This window comes from Coffea arabica, chromosome 7c (genome assembly GCF_036785885.1).
Source record: "Coffea arabica cultivar ET-39 chromosome 7c, Coffea Arabica ET-39 HiFi, whole genome shotgun sequence".
Lineage (NCBI taxonomy): Eukaryota > Viridiplantae > Streptophyta > Magnoliopsida > Gentianales > Rubiaceae > Coffea > Coffea arabica.
In genome coordinates this window covers 15,452,770-15,476,811 of record NC_092322.1, presented here as the reverse complement: position 1 = coordinate 15,476,811, position 24,042 = coordinate 15,452,770, and the positions used below count along the sequence as shown (strand labels likewise).

General features: G+C 34.9%; 2 protein-coding genes across 7 annotated transcripts; both read right to left on the bottom strand.

Annotated features, from left to right (window-relative positions):
- Nucleotides 1–3,467: 3,467 nt before the first annotated feature.
- On the bottom strand, nucleotides 3,468–12,920 carry LOC113699642 (probable gamma-secretase subunit PEN-2). 5 transcript variants are annotated; one of them, XR_011817883.1, is made up of 3 exons: nucleotides 12,562–12,920; nucleotides 4,742–9,266; nucleotides 3,468–4,309 (listed from the first exon to the last, which is right to left on the bottom strand). XR_011817883.1 is itself a non-coding variant. In XM_072058176.1 (3 exons), exons 2-3 carry the CDS (start codon nucleotides 8,540–8,542, stop codon nucleotides 7,341–7,343), a joined length of 603 nt encoding a protein of 200 aa, XP_071914277.1. In that variant the 5' UTR covers nucleotides 8,543–9,266; nucleotides 12,562–12,920; the 3' UTR covers nucleotides 3,468–7,340. The 5 variants fall into 5 exon arrangements, 3 of the variants coding, with proteins under 3 accessions (XP_071914277.1, XP_071914276.1, XP_027073570.1); XR_011817884.1 differs by having other exon boundaries at nucleotides 4,793–9,266; XM_072058176.1 differs by having other exon boundaries at nucleotides 3,468–7,898; nucleotides 8,498–9,266.
- Nucleotides 12,921–16,477: 3,557 nt separating this feature from the next.
- On the bottom strand, nucleotides 16,478–20,371 carry LOC113698071 (ABC transporter I family member 10). Of its 2 annotated transcripts, none has more exons than XM_072058174.1 (6): nucleotides 20,174–20,371; nucleotides 19,908–20,082; nucleotides 19,744–19,830; nucleotides 18,001–18,189; nucleotides 17,781–17,903; nucleotides 16,478–16,945 (listed from the first exon to the last, which is right to left on the bottom strand). In XM_072058174.1, the coding sequence occupies exons 1-6, from the start codon at nucleotides 20,248–20,250 to the stop codon at nucleotides 16,736–16,738; spliced, it is 861 nt and encodes a 286-aa protein (XP_071914275.1). In that variant the 5' UTR covers nucleotides 20,251–20,371; the 3' UTR covers nucleotides 16,478–16,735. The 2 variants fall into 2 exon arrangements, with proteins under 2 accessions (XP_071914275.1, XP_027073542.1); XM_027217741.2 differs by having other exon boundaries at nucleotides 18,001–18,126; nucleotides 20,174–20,367.
- Between the last annotated feature and the right edge of the window lie 3,671 nt (nucleotides 20,372–24,042).

Genomic DNA, 24,042 nt, shown 5'->3' with positions numbered 1-24,042 from the left:
TGAAAAAAATACACACAAGTTCAGCACTACTTAACAAATTAGTATAGCAACCCGTGCTATGCACGAATTTATGTTTAATATAATTAAAATAGTAAATGAATTATTTATATTAGTTACATGAAAAAGGTTAAAAAAATTAAAAGAGTGCTATTTTAGTATCTAATTTATATTGTATTTATGTACTTTATTTAAAACCTTAACGTATATTAAAAAATCTGAATAAAGGTCAAAAATATCTAAAGAAATACTGAAAGCACAGTAACCACAAATTATTACCCCTCCCTTCCATGTTGTCATTTTCTGCGCCACTTTTTGTTAATATACCCCTACTCTTCATTATTATCTTCCTTACCTTGCTAATCCAAACTACCCACTCCCTTGCAACTCTTCTCTCTCTCACAAATTCTATCTTTTCTTCACCCTACCCTGCTTCTATCAAGTTATGCGATCTCTTACCCAATTTTACAACTTATTTACCTTCTGTCCTATTACTCTCCATATATAGTTGTAAATAATGATCAAATTTTCAATTTGTTCTTTAACAAATGAGTATGGGTATACAATTTTATTAACTTCAAATGGGTAATTCAATTAAAATTCATTAATAAGTGGCTATTAAATAGATAGATTGGAACTACCTATTTAGACTTAATTAAATTAGATGTAGATTCAAATTCATTAGTAAGTAAATTTAAATCACTACAAATTCAATAATTATATTCTACCTTTTGCAAAGGCATATTTAACATTATTTTCTTATTCTTTATGTTTTAAATTTTTGTTGAATTTTATCCTACTTTCTCCCTCCCTTCCATTAAAGTTTTAATTAACTCATTAAGTGTTAATTGATTTCTTGCATTCACACCTAAATTATTTTGAGATTCTTATATAGGGACAAATTTGAAACTCCTTATGATCACCACTATTGGTTCTTCTGTGTAACTTTTTTTTTTATTTTTTAGGTAAAAATTTATTTATTAATGCAATGTGTTCTTATTTTTGTTGATTACAATGATATCTTATTGTGTTATTCAAAGAATATGGGAGAAAAAATAAATAAAATTTTATAGTGGATTGTAAATGGATAAGATAACCAAAATCATGTAAAACTAATATCTATTTGATCCACATAAATAACTCATTTTAATAATTTCATCCCAACTCACAACTACAGCTTCCTTGACTTTACCCTCCCCAATCCTATACTCCTATCTTTATGCTTCTTTTACTATTTAGGAGTCAATACCTGTCTTTTACCCTTTCCAACCCTATAATCCAATCTTTCTATTCCTTTTATTATTTAGGATTCATTATCTCACTTTTCAAGTGGCTTTTTTTTTTCAAATAAAGAGTTAGAATTATAGTCATCAAGGAAAAGTAATTGGGTGTAACTTTGGTGAAATACTACTATTTTTTGTGATAATCACCCAGGATAATTGTTTTATCAAATATTTGTTTTAAAATTTTTGATAAACATTTCAAAAAATAACCATCTAAATGCCCCTTTTATTAATTTAAAATTCATATAAAGATTTTGTTTTATGTGCACTTTCTAATGTACGCGTTATATGCAAAATTATCCAAATGAATGTCTGAGCATTTCAAAAATTATCTAGATGATGTTGTATGTCAAAATGTTTATTTCATTAGTTGGAATAATCGTCTAATAGGATAAGTTTAAGGTTAAAAAAATTAATTTAGTTGCAATAGATAAAATTGAAGAATGGTTATAATTGGATATGTTATTTGAAATATTTGACAAATCTATGTATATACCTGGAAGGAAAGTGCTAAAAATGTTACTATATAAATGATTAAAAAATGGGACTAATCAGATTATTCCTTAGATTGGACAAATCAATATTTATTAATCAAGGAATAAAATGGGCTAAAGTAATAAAATTGTAATGGGGTGAATGATTTTAATATGGGACTAATCAAATTATCCAAATTTATTTTCTTTATTTATGGAAGGAAAAAGTGGTCAAAATCTAAAAGCAAACTATAAATGATTTATTAAGCACTCATTTGAAGTGGGAAAGAAAGTTTTAAATTTTAAATTTGAATTGTTATCGGAGTAGTTGTAAATGACACTATTTCAAACTTTTTAATTGAATTTATGTATTAAAATAAATGAAAAATCTAGAAAAAAGTATGGGAGATTTGGAAGCCATTCATGAGGCCTCCACTAAAACCTCCCCTGCAATACATATAAATATAGATTCAGCAAATGGATTTTCATTTATCAAACACTCAAAACATCTGAATGTCTGAAAAAGTTCAGATTCAGCACTTTTTTATATTATCAAATAGACCCTTAGAGTGCATTTGATAAAACTAAAGTCTGAAATATGAAAGATGAAGTCTAAATCCATTAAATTATTGAATTGTTAAGTATTAAATCTAATACTTTTGAGTGTGTATCACATTCAGTGATAAGTGAATATAGCTTATCACTTAATTTTGGGAGCAAATTTTACCTAGGAAATTCAGTGCCACTTAATTAAATTCAGATGTTCAATTTTTTATTATCAAATGGTTAGAATATGTTAAGATTTGAATCTATTAAATTTAAATACTAAATTGAGTTATCAAACAGGGTCTTAAGCATTGCATTAGGCTTGGACTTTGTTAAAAGTACATGTATAAATTTGCTTTTTTGACATGTAACATGCAATTTACACTTGTGTAAACAATTCTTTTCCCCCATAATGTATAAAAAATTAATTCTTATATTTAATAATGGTAAGAAAGGCTAGAGATATAACACATTCTTTGAGTTTTATTATAAGGGGTTTTTAACATGTGCTGAATTGGCACGGTTAACATATTTAAATTTCACCTAATCAATCATGTATACACACGCAATATAACAATTACTACATTTTCTTGCATTTATTAACTTTTCCTAATTAATCTTATCTTTTAAAAAATTTAACACCTGAAGTGCATTTTAACGGGTGTCCAATAGACAAAACCCTTTTCTTTACACAAAAAAGTTTTGATGGATTTAACTTCGATCATCACTATGAATTGAAACATGCTTCAGAACCACAAGTTACTTCTAGGGTTCTTACAAATTATCTACCACTACATTGATTACCAAATTTTTGTTTCTATAACCATGGATTAAAGATTATATCGATCATTTATTTTCTTTCTTTCTTTTCCTACCACTAACCAATGTTAGTGGATCGAGTTGGATGGCTGGACTCCAAGAGCAGAGCAACGGAGCTGGCTGACTATATGATTTCATGAATTATTAGTAAGACTGAAGAAAGGCTGCATATTGTAACGGAAAACAATGAAAAAGAAATGATAAACTGTTAAATCCTATTAGTTATTATCAACTGATGGCATTAATTCTCTTCGACAAAAGAATTATTAATTGTGGTTACAAACTGAAAAAACCTGTTGTTGCTATGCAGCTAAGCAGAATTAATAGACAACAAGAAAAGTGCTAGACATTCAGGAAATCATGCCACCTGCTTCAAACAGGGGAAAAAAACACCTTTCATTCACTTGGCTATTTAGAAATTAGAAACGAACATCAAATCTGGGAAGTCATCTCGCTACACAATTCTGTGCCAGGAAAAAAAAGTTCTAGGAGAAATTGAACAACTAGATCTTGATGCAAAACGATGCAACACAACCAGTACCAGTAGTAGTACAAAAGTTAAAAGGAATCAAAAGAAAAAAAAAACATGTAAAATGAGTAAACTTTGCTGGCCAAATCCAGCATACTTCGGAAGACCAGTAATCCATTATGGTGGAAACAAGGATCTTTAGATCAGTATAACCCATGCTCATTTGCTCTTCTTGCATTTGTTCCACTGAACTTGCAGAGTTGGGAGAATCATACACCTCAAGTATTCTAGAGTTGGAATATGCACCAAAGAAGAAGGGATCTCTTCCAAGAACTGACAGCTTTCCAATACTAATTTCTGGAGATGAGGAAAACTGTCCTCGCATTCAGAGGCTATCCCTTGGACAATGTCCAAGGAAGCTATTTTCATGAATCTAACTTTAGTGAATTGTTCTACTTCCATGTTCCACCTTTCCCCCACAAAGGCTTGCTTGAGTAGTTTGAGAACCTCAAGGTTGGGAAGATTCGCAAGTGCTGATATTTTGCAATATGGCAAGCAGAAGCCCGATAGAGTCAAAAGGGAATTGAAACTCAATCTGGTGTTGCACATCACGAAGTGGAGTGAAAATCAAATTGAGTGATTCGAGTCAACTTAGAACTAGAATCATGATGTTTCCATCACAAGCAAAATCCTTGTGGAATTCCAAGAGCTCACGTTTCAGCCTGCAAATATTTGGAAACTTTCTGAGTATCTCGTCCATGTCTTTCCAAGAAGAAAAAACTCCACTGGAAAAGGTATCTAAACTACACAATTGCAACGAGTTATCAAGATTGTCAGTTGGCAATTGAAAACCAAAATTTAGAAACTTGTCCTTTATGTGCAAATGCCTTAGTTTCCTGAGATACCATATGGTATCCGGCAGTGAAACTGATGTTGCAACAGTTTCCACAAGAAAAGTTTCCAAATTTGAGAGGTTGCCCATTGACGATGGGATGGAGACCATCTCACCTAGAACTGCCAAGTACTTCAAGTAAACAAGCAATTCTATTTCTCTAGGTAAATCATAACCCAGATGAATTTGGCTTAAATCCAACACTCTTAACAAGTTTGAAGATGCGAAAATGAAACTATGATCACACCAACTTGAATAGTACCTTTCACCATGATTGAAGAACAGTAAAGAGCGTATGGTGGAAGAAGATAACCTTTCCAACTCCGTAAAGTGCTCTGGCTCAGAGTTAGCGCTTAAGCAGCGTAAGTTCTGGGGAACATTGAAAGTAGACAGTTCATCATACCCCCGTACTAGCAGCAGAAAATTTTCTTCTTTGGCCTTGGTTACACAAAACTCATGTAATAGATCGTGAATTCGACAAGCTTTTATCCCACCAAGGGATATTCGTCTGGGAACCATGACTATGCTTCCGCCAATGAGATCTATCATGTAATCCTTTGCCACATCCTCTGAGCTCTTGAATTGAGTTTTTGGCACAATTCCTTTGGCCACCCATAATCAAATCAACCTCTCGGTATTGTGTTCATGGTCTTCTGGAAATGCCCCAAAATATACAAAGCAGGCCTTCAAATTATCTGGTAAATGTTTGTAACTCAGCTCTAGTGCAGCTGTGCATTGATCTGTAACACAAACATTGCTTGAAGAACAGTAAAGAGCGTATGGTGGAAGAAGATAACCTTTCCAACTCCGTAAAGTGCTCTGGCTCAGAGTTAGCGCTTAAGCAGCGTAAGTTCTGGGGAACATTGAAAGTAGACAGTTCATCATACCCCCGTACTAGCAGCAGAAAATTTTCTTCTTTGGCCTTGGTTACACAAAACTCATGTAATAGATCGTGAATTCGACAAGCTTTTATCCCACCAAGGGATATTCGTCTGGGAACCATGACTATGCTTCCGCCAATGAGATCTATCATGTAATCCTTTGCCACATCCTCTGAGCTCTTGAATTGAGTTTTTGGCACAATTCCTTTGGCCACCCATAATCAAATCAACCTCTCGGTATTGTGTTCATGGTCTTCTGGAAATGCCCCAAAATATACAAAGCAGGCCTTCAAATTATCTGGTAAATGTTTGTAACTCAGCTCTAGTGCAGCTGTGCATTGATCTGTAACACAAACATTGCTTGAACCCAAATTTTCCACTACTTACTTTCCAACCATCTTGGTCCACGTTAGCTAAAATTCCAGCAAGAATGACAATTGTCAGAGGTAGTCCTTGACACTTTTTCACGATTTGCATTCGAAGTTCACATAATTTTGGAGGCAACTCTTTTCCAGGAAATAACTTTTCTGTCAGCAAATGCCAGCTGTCAACATCAGTGAGTTGCTGAAGAGAATGAGGTTCGTTGTCGAGCTTATCTTGTCCAGCAACATCGTGCAGTCGACTTGTCATTGTCAACAGTACTCTACTTCCATTTGCGTCATTAAGGAATGAGGCTTCCAACCCATTCCTTGCTTCAATGTCCCATACATCATCCAAAACAATGAGATATCTGCTTCTTTTCAAATGTCTGTAGAGTTCTTCACACAAATCTTCTTCTTGTAATTGAAGAAAATTGTCAGGAAGCTTGAAATCAATACAACTCAAGATGTTACTTTCTCGTATGTTACAACTCAAGCTTGAAATCCTCACATGAGTCGATTCATTTTCAATGTTGCCTCATCCTCAAATCCAACCACAACGTCATTGATTATAGGCTTACTTTCTCGTGATGGCCGGTGATTGAGTCTCTTCATACCTTGCACAACTTTGACATCAACTTTTTTGTTATCAAAAATCTTGAAAACCTCAGCTTTAATGATCTTAATGTCGTCTGCAATGGTATCAAATGACATTGAAAAAGAATCTAGAGTTTCTCCAAGTCCAACCAGTAAGGAGTCAATAAGAAACTCAACCCTGTATGCAAACTCTACAACACGATCCCAATGTTCTTGGATCTCCTGATCTTCACTGCGCAATTCCACTATTTTCCCAAGAAAGAGCGTAAGAAAATAAGCTCCTCCTGGATATTTTTGAATAGGATAATTTACAAGAGCAGTTGACCAAGCCTCAGGACTTAAAAGATCCGTGATGTTTTCTAGAAGGAAATCAATAAAACCCAACTCATTGTTCCTAGGAAAGTTGAATGATGATGTTTCTGGGCCTTTTTCTGTAACTATTGCCTTGACAAGCTTAATCCCTTCGAGGAAATCAAAAGACACCAGATCCATTGCCTTGACAAATCCATCTTCCACTGCACTTGGAGAAAGAGAGCAAATAACAAATCCTGCATCACAGATCACGAGGGCAGAGAGCTCTCTCACTTGCTCATCCAGCTTCTTCAACTTCCCCTTGAGAATGGCTCTCAAGGATCTTAGTCCCACATAGAACATTTGCAGCAGTTGATCCTTCAGAGAAATCATAAGATGAGTACCAGACTTTAGTATCTCTGAAAGATTACATAGGAGAGAATCGATGAAGTCTCTCAAAGTATGATCACCCTTGTCCCGATATAGTTGTCTTGATAACTTTGATGCAGTAATGGCTTGGACACAAGTCTCATGGACTTGGGGGTTCTAGAGAAATAATCTTCTGCAGTAGTTCTGAAATGCTTTTCTGGATTTCCTTGCGCATTTCATGGTTCAAGTCAAATCGGTGCATATAAGAGAGGCGTGCTGGAATGTAAGTAAATAAAGGCCCCAATTGGCTATCTTCAACGCCTTGCACGGTAACAAATCTAATGAAGTTTTTCCAGAATTTTAGCTACTCTTCAAGGGCATTTACCAAAGAATCTCGATATTGAGGGTCTTGCCAGTACGACAAATTCACTAGTTTCTCCAAGAGAGAGTCCATGAATTCCATCAGGTCATCTTTTACTACTGAAGAAATACTAGACTCCCTCGATGAACAACCCGAGAAAACAATGTACCATCTGTTAATTTCCTGCTTGAAAGATTCGATGCCTTGTCTAAAATCTTTGCCCAGAAATATCAAAACGCCATTCAGAAATCCATGTTCCAAACCAGTGTAACAAAAGAAGCGAATATCCTGTCCTTTCTTCGAAATGGCATCTTCAATCTTGATCACCAGAGCTCCTAGACTTGCATGGTCAATAGCTTCATTGCTCTGTTTGCCATCAGATGATAAATGTACATGATCATTGCCCCACTTCATCACACAGTGAAGAAATGTTCTCAGATATCTCAACACTTCTTCCACAATTCTCAAAGCGTGACGTTCCCCTTCTGGACAAATGTTCTCCAACAACTGCAGATCATCCCAGGCGGAAGAAATACAAGTAATACTACTGTTGGCCATCCACTGAAAGGAAGAATAAGTACGGAACCAAAATGGAATTCAATTTAGAGGTAAAACATCTCCAATAACTATGGCCAGGAGATTAAAAACAAAAGTGCAGAACTTCAGAATCAGGTGCTTTCTTCTTTCTATATGCATAAATTGCTAGTATATGCTCACTGCTATGACGATATAATCTCAAACAATGGGCTGAAGGCTGAAGCACAATTTTAGATTACTTCAAACAACTATGGAAACGATCTTTTAGAGATTTGAGCCACTGGCCCAAAGTTGGCCTGACAACAATCACCATATGTTTTTCCAGTGCAAGTTAACAATTCTCATGATCTATTATCTTCCCGGCGAAATTTTATGACTTAGACACATAATTGCACATGTAAACTAACATGGAACATCATTGATATTCAGATAGCCCTTTCTTTTTTCTTTTTAATAATTTTTTTTCATGCAGTGCAGAAGTGAAACTTATGAAGCGGGAAGAAGACGGATGACATTTAGATAGCCGTTTCAAAGAAACATTAGTAAGCATCTATTTTGCTACGGTACAAAATGGACTTTGATTCTGCAGCTTTCCCATGCATTCCAGATGAACTACGCAATACCTTGAAAGTTGAAACCATCTGTGTTTTATCCGAGTAAACGCCCATGGGCACCTTCACCTTATTGACTGAATGGCGGACGCAATAAATGAGCAAAGAAAAAAAGAGACTTCAAGGCAGTAACCAAGCCAGGCAAGGAACGTGCTGCTCCTTATCCACATTATGAAGTATTAATATCTAGGACTTCGCCAAATTTTATCCAAATAAATGGCAGCTGTTCCATCAGATAGATATAGCATCTTTCACTTGATGGTAATGCATCCCGAAACGAACTGCTATTTGGCCTAAAGCAGAAATGGAGCGGTCATCACGCTGCAACCACTTGTGTATGCATGCATAAGAGAATTTAACACAAACTTGAATCAGTCAACAAGCCTGAATGGCCATAGTGCTCGCTGTTTGCAATGTTCTCTAACAGAAACATGAGCAGCCAATTGATTGATTTGTACTATGGTGAGAGCCAATTCAAAAAATATTACATCTATCAGATCAATAATTTAAGTACAGCCTTCTATGGAGCTCAAAAGCAACAAATGCACCCATTAGAGTTTAAATCTCTTCAGCAAACAGAAGTTGAGTTTACGGTCTGAGGAATAGAGAAATTTACAAAGTTAGATCCAGCCCGTCAAACCATATCTGTCAGCAAGATTGTACATTACCAGCTGATCCCAGGCATGCCCAAAAAGATGCTCTCCTCCAATGGCAAAGGTAAGAGCCCACGAAGTGAGAAGAACAGTGAACACCACGAACCCAATGGCTGATCCAACAACATCTGCAAGAGGAAACATATGTTCAAAACATAAAATAACAGACAAAGATACCAGGGATGAAAAAATATACGTAAAGCTTAAACGGGCTCTTGAATAAACAGGGAAAAAATTTGATTTGAATTGCTGCTGCACAACATTAGACAACCTACATGTAAAATTTCATCAAGATCCCAAAATACCCCTTTTGAAACACGTATATAGTTTCTCATTATATCCTGATTCTTTGGAAGGAAGATTTCCTCCCTGGTCTATTTGAGATGTTTGATTGAGCGGGAAGCAGGTAAGACCCATGCTCCGAGGGAATCAAAATAAAGGCTGTGATCCTAAGACGACAATGATAAAGAATGGACAGCTTGTGAACCCTATTACCAAACTAAATTTTGGGGGACCCTGCAACAACATATTCCTTCCAAGTAACTTACTTTCTAAACAGCGTGTTGAGAAATTATTGAACAGAAACAAAAAGATGCTCCCTCATGAAGTTTAAAGCTAGCTGGAAACATAGTATGAACAGATGCATTGATGTCCAAAGCATCGTATGGTAGATATAGAGGTTGTTTCTCCAAAGTTTCAACCTCCTTCAGAGTCCATAGATTGGAAGGTTTACCATTTCCAACCACCTTGCTAAATATTTCAATCCACTTGTTCTGTTTCAACATTTCAGATAATGCTAAATCTAATAGACACTTGACTAAAACGCAATACAAAATCTTTCTGATAACTCTTGCTTGTTAACTCCAAAATGTTGAAGATGTTGCTCCAAGCCTTGATGTTAGATTACTGAGCCCAGCAGCATTTCTTTCTCTAATCATTATCTATCTTGTAAAAAATAATAATCTCTATGTAGAATTCTTTAGAATCTTTCCTCTATCTGGGCTAGATTTAAGTAGATGCTCTAATATCATATGAAAATGACTTGACAATTCAGCAGGGACAACTTGCCGAAATTACTAAACATGTAAATGGAAAAGAATAAAATGGAAGAAATGACAATTTGAGCAGGCAAAGTCAGGAAACAGGACTGAGGGCCAACATAAAATTCATTCTGGCAGTTAAATCAAGAGGATGGGCAGAAGAGGAAGACATAAATCAGAGACAGAGTTCGTTAATAAGTTCCCTGCTTTTGAACAGGAGATTCAGATTCTAATATTGCAATCAAAGGAGCTGCTTTAAAAACGAGCACATAAAGCCTCAAAGATTGGGATATCAAAGAATTCTCGGAAGCAATTCTGAACCATATTTCTTCCATGTAAAACTTCCTATCTCAACCATCCCATTGGAGTAGGAAAAATAGGTTATTTAACCAGAGTACTTTTTTAATATTTGATCTGTTCATAAAAGAGAATAACCATGACAAGATTATGGTGTAGAACTCAGAAATGACATAGAAACACAAAAGAACTATATCACCAAAAGTTAATGGAGAAAAAGAAAAGGACCAAGAAAAAGAATGCGAGCATAATTTGAGGTTTCAATTTACAATCCACTTGCACCAGCAAAAGTTCTGCAAGCCACTACATGGATCTCATTCACAAACATTAAAACCATATAACCAATCATTAAAAAAAAAAAACCTCTAACCATATCCCAGTTCATGTTAAATTCTATTTCACCAAAATGCAAAAGTGATTCAACTGATCAAGCCCAATTCATGTGATTTAACCAAAAAAGGAACCTAAATTGACACATCATACATCCCCAACCAGATTCTCCACCAATATGATTAGTTATGTGCTTTAAATCTCTGTTCTCATGTTTGAGAACGAAAAGAATTTGATTTGAAACCTGCAGCATAGTATTGAAGTTCTCTAAAATGCAATACCAAAAGTAAACAGATTCGCTGAAAGAGTGGAATCCTTTCATGATAGACCATGTAGCTAAAAGCTTAACCTAACTTGAACTTCACAACTTCTTCAGTCTGATAATTGTATAAACCAAACATACACAAAGAATCATGCACCTTCATCACACTACTCAAGAAACGAACACGGCATTTTTTTCACATATATCCAGATTTAGAGCTGTCAATTCCAATTTTGTATCCTTTTCAAAACTAAATCAATTGTTATTATTTAAGAACCTCAACCAATTTATCATATCTCTTACATCCACAAATGAAGCTCAACTCTATGCTAGTCATTTCAAATTCCCAAATTCCAATGCAGCTTTATTCCTTATTGTAGAAAGAGAAGATCTCAAAAAGCAATACCATTCAGAACAATTAATCAAAGATAAGAGCATCTATAGTTGAAAATATAGGATAATCCAAATACAAACAAAATAACTCTAAGCATGAAACCACCACCAACACTAGAAGTCCGAAATCTCACTTCCCTTGTTAGATATCACAACAAATATATTTTGTGCTTATTTTTATTGGCAGAGGTCAAACATCTGACAAATTTTACCTAGTAAACACCAAAATCTAAGCAAACGCATTCCTAGGAAATCAGTATGATGTGTGCTTGGATAAGTCTCCACTTGCCACAGTAATCCTAAATTATTGCAGTTATATAAGTGACCTTACTAGAAAAGTATATAAGTGCTCATGCTGGAACATTATATCTTGCAATCACGGCCTAATCCCTCCACTGTTTCGAGGTTTCATTTTACAAAATCAGGTTTTGAAGCAGTTCAGCAGCATCAAGTTCTTAAAAAATGATCTCGGTCAATGCACCATCTAGTGATATAAATTGATTTACATTGAAGTTTAAATCCACCACTTGACACGCAAAAGCCCTGACAGAGGGCATAATCACGGTTGTTTATAATCAAATGGCATTTCTGCTGATGTTTGCAAACACACATACTCTTCACTGTACAGGTAGCAAATAGCAGTACATTTTGTACAGAAATCAGAACAAATGCCCTTCACGATAAATATACAGAAATTGTACCCTCTTTATAAATTAGGGCCACAAGTGTGCCGTTTTCCCTAATTTAGAAAAGAATAAAGTCTCGCTCTATCTACAATCACAACTGAGAATCAACGAGAGGAATTAGATGTCCTACATTCTAATCACCTGCCACCTCCCTGCTTCTTAAATCCCACCCCTCCCATGCTGGAAAAAAAATTAGAAAAAAAAAGAACCAACTAGAGCCTCAAATATAATCAACTGAAGGCCTATGTCCCAGCAAGCTAAGCAATGCTTACTAAAACCCAGATAAAGATGTTACTTACAGATATAAAACTACAGAAATATCACAATCAGACGAATCAACTTCATTAAAATCACATAAAAATTCAATCTATTATGCTTCAAAAGAGAGCGGGCAAAAAAGAATGAAGGAACTTACAGTAACGAAGCTGTGGGTGACTATGTGAGGTGGGTTTTCTGAGAACAGGCCAAAAATAGAAGCAATTGACAGCCCAAAGCCACGGCAGCAATAGAAATCCGAATTTGAAGAATTTACGAGCTTGCCCTATTGATTCTTCTTGTGATAACCCCAGTGGTCCATCAATAGTTGGCCATTCAACGTTTCTTCTTCTACCTCTTGATAATGGTGAGATTGAAGAAGTAGCATTACCTTGGTTTCCGGCTACGGTGTCGTCGCCGCCGGCGGTGAGGGCGACAACGGCGTGATCGGGATTGGACGGTGCTTCTGCACTTGACCTCTCCATTGGTTATGAAATAAGTCCTGAAAAGAAAAAACAGAAAGTGGGGATTTTAGCGAGTATTTTGGGAATGGTTAATTGCATTTTACCCCCTTGCTTAACATCCAGTTTCACTTTACACCCAACTAAAGATTTGAATTGTAATAATAACCAGTATCCTGTTAACAACGTGAAATGCAGGCAAATGATCAATGTTTTGGACTAACTCCTATTATGCAAAAGTAAAACATAGACAATGATCGAGCTTTCTTTGCTGCTGATTTAGTTCTTCATATTTTCTTTTCAAGCCATTTTGATCCTTAAAAATGCTAATGTGTTTAAATTTTCTATTTTATCTTATGTTTGGATAGCAAATTTTTTCAAAAAAAAATTTCGCTTGCATCGTAAACACATTCTCAATCAATCTTTTTATATTCTCAACCACCTTTTTATTTCACATACATCATATCATAAAAAGTGTTACAGTAATTATTCCAAATAGTTCAAATAACTATTTGGAATAATATTCTATCCAAGAAATGCTTAAAATGTGTGAATATGATCACCAAATTCAGGCCAAAGAATTTTTTGATACTTGGTATATGCGCTTGAACTAGGATCAATTAAACTATGGTTTAAGTTGGTTTACAAAATTCTTGAAAAAAAAAATTCTTTGGAGGAGTGAGAAGTTTTTCTCAATGGACTTGGAACGAGTGACACAAATGTTAGATGAGAGTTCAGGTTTTTCTCTCTCTCTTTTTTTTTTTGTCGGCAACGGTAGATGTGTTATAAGCTAATCTAGCATAATCTAGGGGGAATGGGTAAGGGGAGATGGTCAACTAAGACCAACCACATATTGTGACAAATTTGAGAGAGACGGGGGCAGAACCACTGACCTCCAGCATCACCAAAGAGGGTGATGACCATTGGACCAAATGGCCAGTGGCGAGCCATTTGGGGCCATTTGGTCCAATGGTCATCACCCTCTTTGGTGATGCTGGAGGTCAGGGGTTCTACTCCCGTCTCTCTCAAATGAGCCCTGATCCTGTGTCTTTTTCTATTGTTCTGGAATCCCAGGCAATCAGCTTGGCTTTGTCAGCTTCTTGCTCTTTTTTTTTTTTTTTTTTTTTTTGTCGCAATGATAGCATTAGTATAAATTATTCTAGCTTAGTCTAGAAGGAGGGACCTAACCGATGGAAAACCCGTCGAAAGCAGCCACTTGAAAGCCACAATTAAGTGGCAATGTGAGAGGCAAGGGTTGCCTTAATCCACTCGAGTTCCCATGTGCCATGCAAAAGTGTGTTGGTGCCAATGTTTTAAAAATCGGACCGTTAATTGAACAGGTGAAGTGAAAGGGTCGAGGTTCAACCGGTCGGACCGGTTCAACCTCGGTTCAATGAATTTTTTAAAAAATTATTTATATAAATATATATATGTACAAAATAAGGCATGTAATGGATTAATTTAATACTTTATATGATGAAAGGTTTACTATTTTTTAATAACTTGGATTTTTTTTAAAAAAAATTTTAAATTATAAGTTAAAACAAATAAATTTCATCTCAATTTCAATTATATCTAAATCCAACCCAAAAATATCACAATATTTTAAAATTATACAAAATTCACGTCTATGAGAATTTAGATATTGTGAACTTAAATTTTAATTTACGTTTTAGATATTGCAATTTAAAAAAGGAAGTTTGGAGTTCGAAGGAAGTCAAGAAAATCGAAAATAGAAATGTAAACTTGATAAGAAATAAAAAATGAGATAAAAGTGATTGGTTGTAGCATTAAATAATTTGGGTTAAAAAAATAATTCTTTTTTAACTTTTTTTAATTAAATGGACAAAAACAAAATTAAAAGATGGAAGAAAACATCAATAAATTAAAAATAAAGAGATTTGATTAAAAAGGGAGTGACAAAAAAAAAAGATGATAGAGAGAGAGATAGTTGAAAATTAAAAAGAAAGAGCCATGAGAGAATGAGATTTTGTAAGAAAAATAAAAAAAAGAAATATGAGTGTTTGATTTATATAAATAAGTTATCAAAAAAAACTAATAAGATGTGATGATGCAATGGTTAATACATTGGTCTTCTATTACAAAGGTCTTGAGTTTGAATCTTGATAGCTGCATTTTGCAAAAAAAAAAAAAAAAAAAAAAAAAAAAAAAAAGAGGAAGGTTGAAAACCGGTTCAATAGCGGTTCAACTGCGATTTTTACGATTCGACCAGTTCTTGACCGGTTTTCTGGCAAAGTCAACTATGGTATTGAACTGGACCGGTGCCATGGCCGGTTCGCGATTCAATTGGTCGAACCGGCCGGTCCGGTCCGGTTTTCAAAACATTGGTTGGTGCCTAGACAAAATTGTCAGAGTTGACGACCTAAGATTGCTCATAAGTCAGACATGTACCTGCTAGCAAAGAGCAAGAACACCTTAAGTACTGCAGATTTCATAGGCACTTTATGCATTTTACATGTAATTGCTAGGCTCTGTGGATATTGTTTTACAAGAAGATGAAAGATGGTATTATCAAGCAAGTCGAAAAAATGTAGATGAAAATGTCTACAGAATTCTTCTATTTCTAACTCGTGCAACAAGAGTGGTGGTTGCAATATGCATTCACATTTGCCCCCCTGGACTAGAGCTAGTGGTAGTAGCCTAGTTAGGTGAGTACTACCGCAAAGGTTCGAATTCTAGGTGCTTAGGTCGGTGATGTTGGGCAGCCTCTCCTGACCCGCAGAGGATTAGTTGGGTCGTACGGTAACCAGTCCATGGACCCAGAAACCTCTGTGTAGACCAAAAAAAAACAAGAGTGGTGGTTGCTGTAGGAGTGGATGAGGGTCCTATAGTTGACACAATTGGAAGGTAGATTGGATCTTAAACAAGCACTGCTGGTTGATATTTGTGAAAATGGTAGCCAAACTGGTAGCAAATTGTTGGAACACAATTGGAGAGCAGCCAAAGATTAGAATTGGAGATACTACTATGTTTACTTCTCTCAAAACCAACCTTTGTGCATGAGGCAAGAATGAAGAGGCTACTGGTTGGTGATCAGGGCTGTATTCGAGTATACTGCTTTAGGAAATATTAATCAACATGACTAACAGAATGACTAAAATGGCATAAAAATAACTAAATAATTTGAAAACTACAATACAGAATATCCAGAAGGTCAAGGAGTCTACTACATTGAACCCTAGATCATTTTGAAGCCAGTCAAGTGTTTGTTACTATCCGGACTTGGGGTCTTACACGTTCCAATTTAAATCAATTGTCTAGATCTAACTTCATCGGGTATAAACTCGTACAATTTCAATGTAATCGTAATTTTTATACAGACTCAAATTTTACACTAAAGTTATGCCGGTTTACACCAAATGTTGTAAAAATTAACAACAATTCAACTTTTGAGGCATCAAATCAGTCATTACCCACTTTTTTTTTTTTTTGTTTTTTTGTTTTTGGGGTCAACTCTGAATATGGGCTCTTCAAAACTCGTACATGCTGCTTTCACAGTTCCGGCATGAAATGAATCCCAGCACCTGCAGTACCCTTTTTCCCCCCTCCTTAAATATCAAAAACAAGGAAAGAAAACGTACAAATTTGTGCAAATGTTCACAATTCAAAGCCCAGAATCTTTAATGAAACTTCCCATGTGGGAAAAACACTGCCAAGTGAATTGATGCATTTGCAGAAAGAGAAAGACAAGGAAATTGAAACAGGTAACAAAAAAAAAAGGGGAGGTCTGAGGAGAGAAGAAGTGAAAGAAACGAAGCATGGGAGGTATAAATCAAAATAAAATGCTTGCAACATAGAAACTATAAAAGTAATCCAGACAGATGGACTGGTTACAAAATTGCATGCATTTGATCAAGAATATATTTGTTTGATGTAAGCAGCTTGTCTAGCTTCAATAAAACCCCTTATGGTGGGAGGATCACCGTGCATTACAACCTGCCCCTCTTCCATATAAACAGCTCCCTCTGCATACTCGAGTTCTTCCAAACGATGGGTTACCCATAAAGCTGTAATTCCTTCTGAACTAGCCAGGGTGCTTTTAACTGCTTTTATCACCCCAACCTAGAAAACGTTACCAAATAATCTTGTTCAGAGAGCAGTGTCATTTTTGAAAAACTTCTAAAGATAAAGAATTTGGAAAGAAGGTTTTCTGTATGGTATGTTATTGGAATAGAGAACAGAAAAGTTTTATCTCATGGCTGTCTAATAGAACCATATTTCTCAATGACACCTATCTATGGCGTCTAGGTTTGGCCATTGCATTACGACGCATCTTGCAATATCTTTTTAATTTTTTCTTTCTAGTATTTCCAGTCTTTTGAAATTTCTACACCTCAGACAATAGTTACTATCCAATATTCCTAATCAATGCTTCTATTATTCTCCTTAGTCAAAGGATGGTAACTCTGATGTGCTCATTGTAATGCTATTTACCTTCAATTCTCTTGTTTCTCATGCTTTTCGCTGAAAGCCAAAATTTAGTATGAATGTCTGTCAAGTACAATCTTATACATAACTAGCTTCCTCCCAATTCACTCCTGAACAGTTCTATAGTTCAATTTCCCTCTCAACTTCTCTATTTTTTTCTGCAACCTCAATAAGAAATATTCTGTAATTTCTACAAAGAAAATAGATCAACTAGAAAGTTTTGTTTCTTTCATTTTAACCATAGAAACAGTTTAACCTTATAATTTATTTCAAGCAAACCATATCAGAGCCATGTACAAAAGGGATGATTTTTGGTCTTCATGGAAAGGCCAGACAGATAAGAAGTATCTCTTTGTCCCTTCACCCAGACCTCATTCAGTTTATGTTTCTGTACATAGGAAGCATCTTCTGTATCTTAGTGGCGGTACATATATTAACTTAGATAGTAGGTCCAGAAGATGCAATGTACCTGATCGGTATCATCCAGAAATGTAGTTAACTCATCAAGTAACAATACTTTACATTTCTCTGCCAAAGCTCCAGCAATAGCAACTCTTTGTTTCTGACCACCACTAAGAGTTTGAACTGGTCTCTAAGAAGCACAAAAGAAATGCAACATCTCTTAAGAGCTGCTGCAGATTGGATACATATACATGGTTATTTACAATAAAGACATCTCCATGACTTACTTGCAAGTATTCATACATGCCAACAGCGTCCAATGCCTTTTCAACTCTGGATGTAATCTCATCATAGGTTAAGTTAAATCTACTTAGACCAAATGCCACATCATCTTTGACAGTAGGCATCACCACCTGCAAGCAAAGTAGATTTTGTTCTTTGACAATTTGAAATGTATCTTGTACTTGTCCTTTTTCCTTTTTTGTCAAATCACGTTACAAATTATTCAGTATCTTTCAAATCATCAAATTCTGATAGCAAGTAAGATGAAATATATTCATCTAGGAAATTAGTACTCATAGCTTTGTCGAAAAGAAACTGTACGTAATACCCATGCTGAAGAACAGACAGCAAATAAAGAAGAAAAATCAGGTGCTTTAACTCCAAAATCCTGTCAAAGAGTCCTCCTTCATTCAGCAAAGAGTTACCATTAACATGATGCAATGATGCACAAATCAGCTACTTCAACAGAGACAATTTATTTTGTCAAAGATATTATCACAAAAGAAATTATTGATTGCATTCTATATATCAGTTCAAGAACCAAACAAGCCAAGTCATGTTGTTTAAACATTCAGAGGTTGAATATAATGCCAGTCAGAGAATGTCTATTATTTGTCTGTGAAGAGGCTAACCACTTTGTAATGTTAGGAGACACTGAACTACAAGTCAAAGGACCCAAAACTATTGTTAATCAAAAAACAAAGGACATTAATCTTATCATCCAAAAGTTTAATCTATCTATCCAAAAACTTAGAGTGATAATGCATTTAGTTCCACATGAAAGGCCATCAAGCATTCATCATGTTTACTTCAACTTTAACCAAACTAGACATACTACTCCTACATCATTAGCTATCTATACTCGTAAAGTCTTCCTATTGGATGGTAAACAATGGCTCACAGAAGAAAAGGAAAGCTCATTTACATGGCAGACGATGTTCCAATGTAGTATAAATACGTATCCTCATTGAACAACATCATGGATATCACATAAGCACCAACTTTAGGGTATTCACACATCATGAATATCCTATAAGCTCATTGCTAAGGGACTGCAGAAGGACTTCCAATAGTAGTAGCTAGTTGCTAAATAGGAGACATATTTCAGGACCAACACCTTGAGAATGAGGACTCTTAAGTGCAGTATCCAAGAACTGATGAGCAAAACTTACATTACCAAACATTAATATGAAATAGTTTTTAAAGTGAACTCAAGACTGATTTTCATAAGCCGAGCCAATCCAGAGAAGCACAAACACAACTAATTTTTGTCTTTCTTAGTACACCTAACGTCAACCACATTGGTAAAAGCTACAGCAAATTCATCCCCAAACCTAAAATATGAACCAAGACCAAGCAATAATGTCAATTTTTCTCAATTTCACAGTAATATCCAATCCCACATGCTTCGATGAAAATAATACAGCAGCAGACTATAAAAGGCAAAATGTTAATAGCTCATGACACCCTGACCATTCTCCCTCACTCAATTGATTAATCATCACTTCCACTATGCAGCATAATTTAAAACCTGGAGTTCATCAAGCTGGAAACATTTTAGTCCAAGATAAAGAAAACAAAATCATTTCTTTCCCTAAGCAAAGATAATTACATAAAGTGAGAAACGTTAACATGCTATTCCTCAAGCAATCCTTCAACAGCAACCAAATTTTAACTTTGAACAAAATTTCCAAAACAGAAAAGAAGGACAAACTACAAAACAAAAAACCAGAACTTTATCGACTCACCTGATGGTCAGGATTCTGAAACACAAAACCCCTAGGCTTTTTCACACGAAAGAACCCTTCACTTGGAGTCAACAAACCAGCCAAAATCTGCAACTTTAACAACTCAAAATCCAAATAACAAAAATAAAAGAGTACAAATTTTTTGTCTGACAATTAGTAAGTACTTTCAAGAGGGTAGATTTTCCAGAGCCATTAGGACCAAGAAGCATCCAAAGCTGCCCAGAAGGAATGCTAAGAGAGCAATCTTTAAGAATTGGTTTCGACTTCCCCTGCTTTGTGGTGACTGAATAGCTCAAGCTCTGACACTCAATGGCCAAATTCTCGACCAGCCCACAACTTCTGCAGAAATTCCAGACACCAGAATCAACTATCAACAGAAATCTTCTTGGAGCTTTTTGGGGTTTAAGGGAAAGTGGGGAGAAGAGCTTACCTGGAGGCATGAGACTGGGGGATTGGAAGCAATGGGAGTTGGAAGGCAGAGGTACTAGTAATGGAGGATAGATTCATTTGGGCTCATTGCCGGAGAATTTACAAGAAAAGCATATTTCTTTTCTTCATATATAATCTGTATAAATTCATTTGGCCTTCTAACTCCCTACTCTTTCATATATACTAGTTTTTTCAGCCTCAAGCAATGCGTGAGGATGCCCTAAGTCTATGTTAATCAAGATCAAATGAAGGCAAGTGGATTAATATAAAATGGTTATATATTTAATACATGATAGGTGTTAATAAATGTGAAGAATTTGACTTTAGGTAAATTGAATATTGCTGTTACTCGTTTACTCATTTGATTTGTAATTTTCTCTTAGATAGTCAGTCTTTGGCTTAAGATCTTTACAAATTATTGATACTATAAATAAATGATGCATTCATTTAAAATGTACAAGTACATACAAATATCATAAATATGGTGACGCTGATCACTTTTAAAATTATGCACACACTATTTGTACTAATCAAGAATGAAATAAGTTTAAACAAGATCAGCAAGGTGAGAGTGCGAAAACTTCACCTTGTAAAACCGTCAAATCCAGGTCTTCAATTGGAGAAAGAAACACATCCAATATGTTACTTTTCAGATGGCTTTCTCTCAACATTACATAGGCAATACAGCTTTGTGCGGCTCCCACAAACCGCTTCAGACACCACCCACTAGGACTGTCAATGGGGCTGGGCCAGCCCGAGCTCGGCTCGTTCGGCCCGACAGAAAGCCCGATGAGCCCGATCATTTAGTGAGCCGGTCTGAGCTTGAGCCTAAAAATTAGGCCCGAATTAAATGTGAGCCGAGCTTGGGCCTTATTAGGCTCATACCCGATATAGGCCCGACCCTTTAATTACACATATATATAATATTTATATTTTGATATTATGTATAATTATATATCCAAATATATTTTTGCTAAATACTAAATATATATATAAATTACAAAACACAAAAACACATCTAAAGACTCTTTCATGAGCTTTCTTGAGAGCCAATATTAGTAATGCATAACTAAATCTCTAATTTTTCTTATTGGTTGAGTAACTTTTTGTATTGGCATATTATTGGTTGATTTTTTTTTTTGGTCTACAAACACAAAAATCATCAAGCATATTTGGATTTAAATCACAAGATTATAAAAAAAAGTTTCAACTTTTAAAGATGTATTGGCTTATGATTGCATGTTTTATTACTATTTTTCATGCATTTTAAACGGATTACATATAAATATTGTTGAAAAAATTTTGGTTTATATACTTTTTAAGAACTATTATTTGTTCATGTTTAGTTTTAATATTATAGTCTTGTAAATGTTAAATTAGTTTTACAACTTAATAGTTATAGTAATTATATTAAGAAAATTCAGGAGTAATAAGTGAGCTTGGGTTAAGCCCGATTAAGGCTCACAACCCGAATATTATGTGAGATGAGTATGAGCTTCACATTTACGAACCCGAATCTCATAGCCCGAAACCCGAAAATGTCTCAAATTAAATGAGCTGAGATTGAACACATCAAAGCCCGGCTCATTAGGCCCGATTGACAGGCCTACCACCCACCGCCCACTCACGAGAGGAGCTCAAGCAACTACAACTATACGATGAAGATACAAATACACGTCTGAAAGCACAAATACAAAAGCCACCAAAGTTGACCAAGCACACAACTGAAGCACGAATGCAAAAGCCACCGAAGTTGCCCATAATTTAGGCAGTGGATCAATTTTACAAATGGGGTAACAAACTCGTGTTTAAAATCCAAAAATATGTATTTATAGAATCGTTTTTTCATGCTCGAAAGAAAAATTGGAACTACTGTAAAAGTTTAAAAATTATAATCTATTTCTTAAATTGCATATTTTTTTTTATGAAGAAAGTTTATCCTTTTGCAAAAAAAAAAAAAAATTTACATAGCCACGGGTTACCTTCATATTTTTAGTAACAAACTCATATTTAAAATCCGAAAATATGTATTTATAGAATCATTTTTTCATGCTCGAAAGAAAAATTGGGAATATTGTAAAAGTTTAAAAACTATAATCCATTTCTTAAATTGCATATTTTTTTATGAAGAAAGTTTATCCTTTTGCAAAAAAAAAAAAAAAAGAGAAAAAATGTTTACATGGCCACGGGATTCCTTCATTTTTTTTAAATTTTTTTTCCAAAACAGGAGGACCCTCTTGTTTATATTGACAGTATACATTTTCACATTTTAATGCATATTATTTAATCCAAATTTGAATTCTAATATCAACTTTTGTATATATGGCATGTATCCAAAAATGATAGTAAGTGTGCTTGGATTGAAATGATTTGAAAAAAATAATTTGCTTCACAAATTCGAATCACCTTTTTATTTTCTCAATCACCTTTTTATCTCACATATATCACATCATAAAATATGCTACGGTAATTATCTCAAATAAATCATCCAAATAAACTCAGTGTATACTGTATATTCTGAAACTCTTAGTTGAAATGTAAGATAATTAAAGAATATTTCGTAAAGCTACATATGCAAAACAGTGGAAATGTAAAATGCTGCTTTCAACGTGAATCAAACACAAAGATGCCAAGTTTCATCGTTCTATTGCAGCAAGAAAAGTTTGCTTGCATGATATTGCACTATTAATGCCTTACACGAAGAGAACTAAAGAGGATAATAATGGATATGCCATATTATATCTAAAAGTTGAAGCACTCAAAACTGGTCCAACTTCCACCATACATACACCCAAACCCTAAGAAAACAAATCGAATGTTCCAATTTCTAGGTTTCAATTTTTATAGCAAGCCTAATTAAGAATATAAACAAAAATTAAAACTCTGAATGAAGAAAATACGAATAAAAGTATCTAAAGCTAAAGGTTGGGTAGTACATTACTTTTCTGAAATTTCTTATGAAGAATTAGTTCAAACATGTTCAATAATTCTTTTCTCGTTATACATAATAGTGATTAAGGCACACTCAGATGTGTGTATAACTAATTAGAATAAAAATATTTGTAATAATAATTCTCTTATAAAAGTGAAGTATTATAAGGGATTAATTTCGTTGATGTTAATAAAGAAAAATTAAAGAAATGTGTGTCAAATATAGTAGATAAACATGGAGAAATTGAATGTAAAAATATGGGAAGATTCGAAATTATAGTAAAATTGTTGTTTTATTATTTTGTTAGAGAATAAATCCATTTTATCCTTTGTAATAAAGGCAAAAAAAAATAAAAAGAAGAAGAAAGAACTAACAATACAACACCGTAAAGGGCATCAAGTTTTATATATGGCACATATATGCTTCCTAAAAAATGCCACTGGAGGGACAGAGGGGAAAGAATTCTAGCGTCTGAACTCTGGAGTAAGAGGACAAACCCAAACAAACTCTTATGAAATGCCATTGGAATTGTTGAAATTTACAGCATAACCAGTCTATCTGCCTATGAAAAAACCATCGAAGTTGCTCAAAATTACCTGACAACCGGTCCATGAGCACTGTAGCAACTCCAACTCGCACTTTTAGTATAGTAAGGATATATATATTAGGTGCGGTCCCCGCGTGATGCGCGGGCGTCAAGGGATTTTTTTTAAAAGATTTTCTAGATCTTCACTCGACAGGCAATTGGTAATCATAGCAGTAGTTAACGCAGTAGCAGGAGCAGCATGGACAATTTCTTCAGTATGTTCCGATGTATGAGCACCAAAAGATAAGCGCAACTTTTTCCAATGATAAGCCTCTCTCTGCTTCTGTCGACGGATTTCCTTTTTTTTGGCCAGACGATCCTGTTCCTCTTCAACTTTTGTTTGGTCACAGTG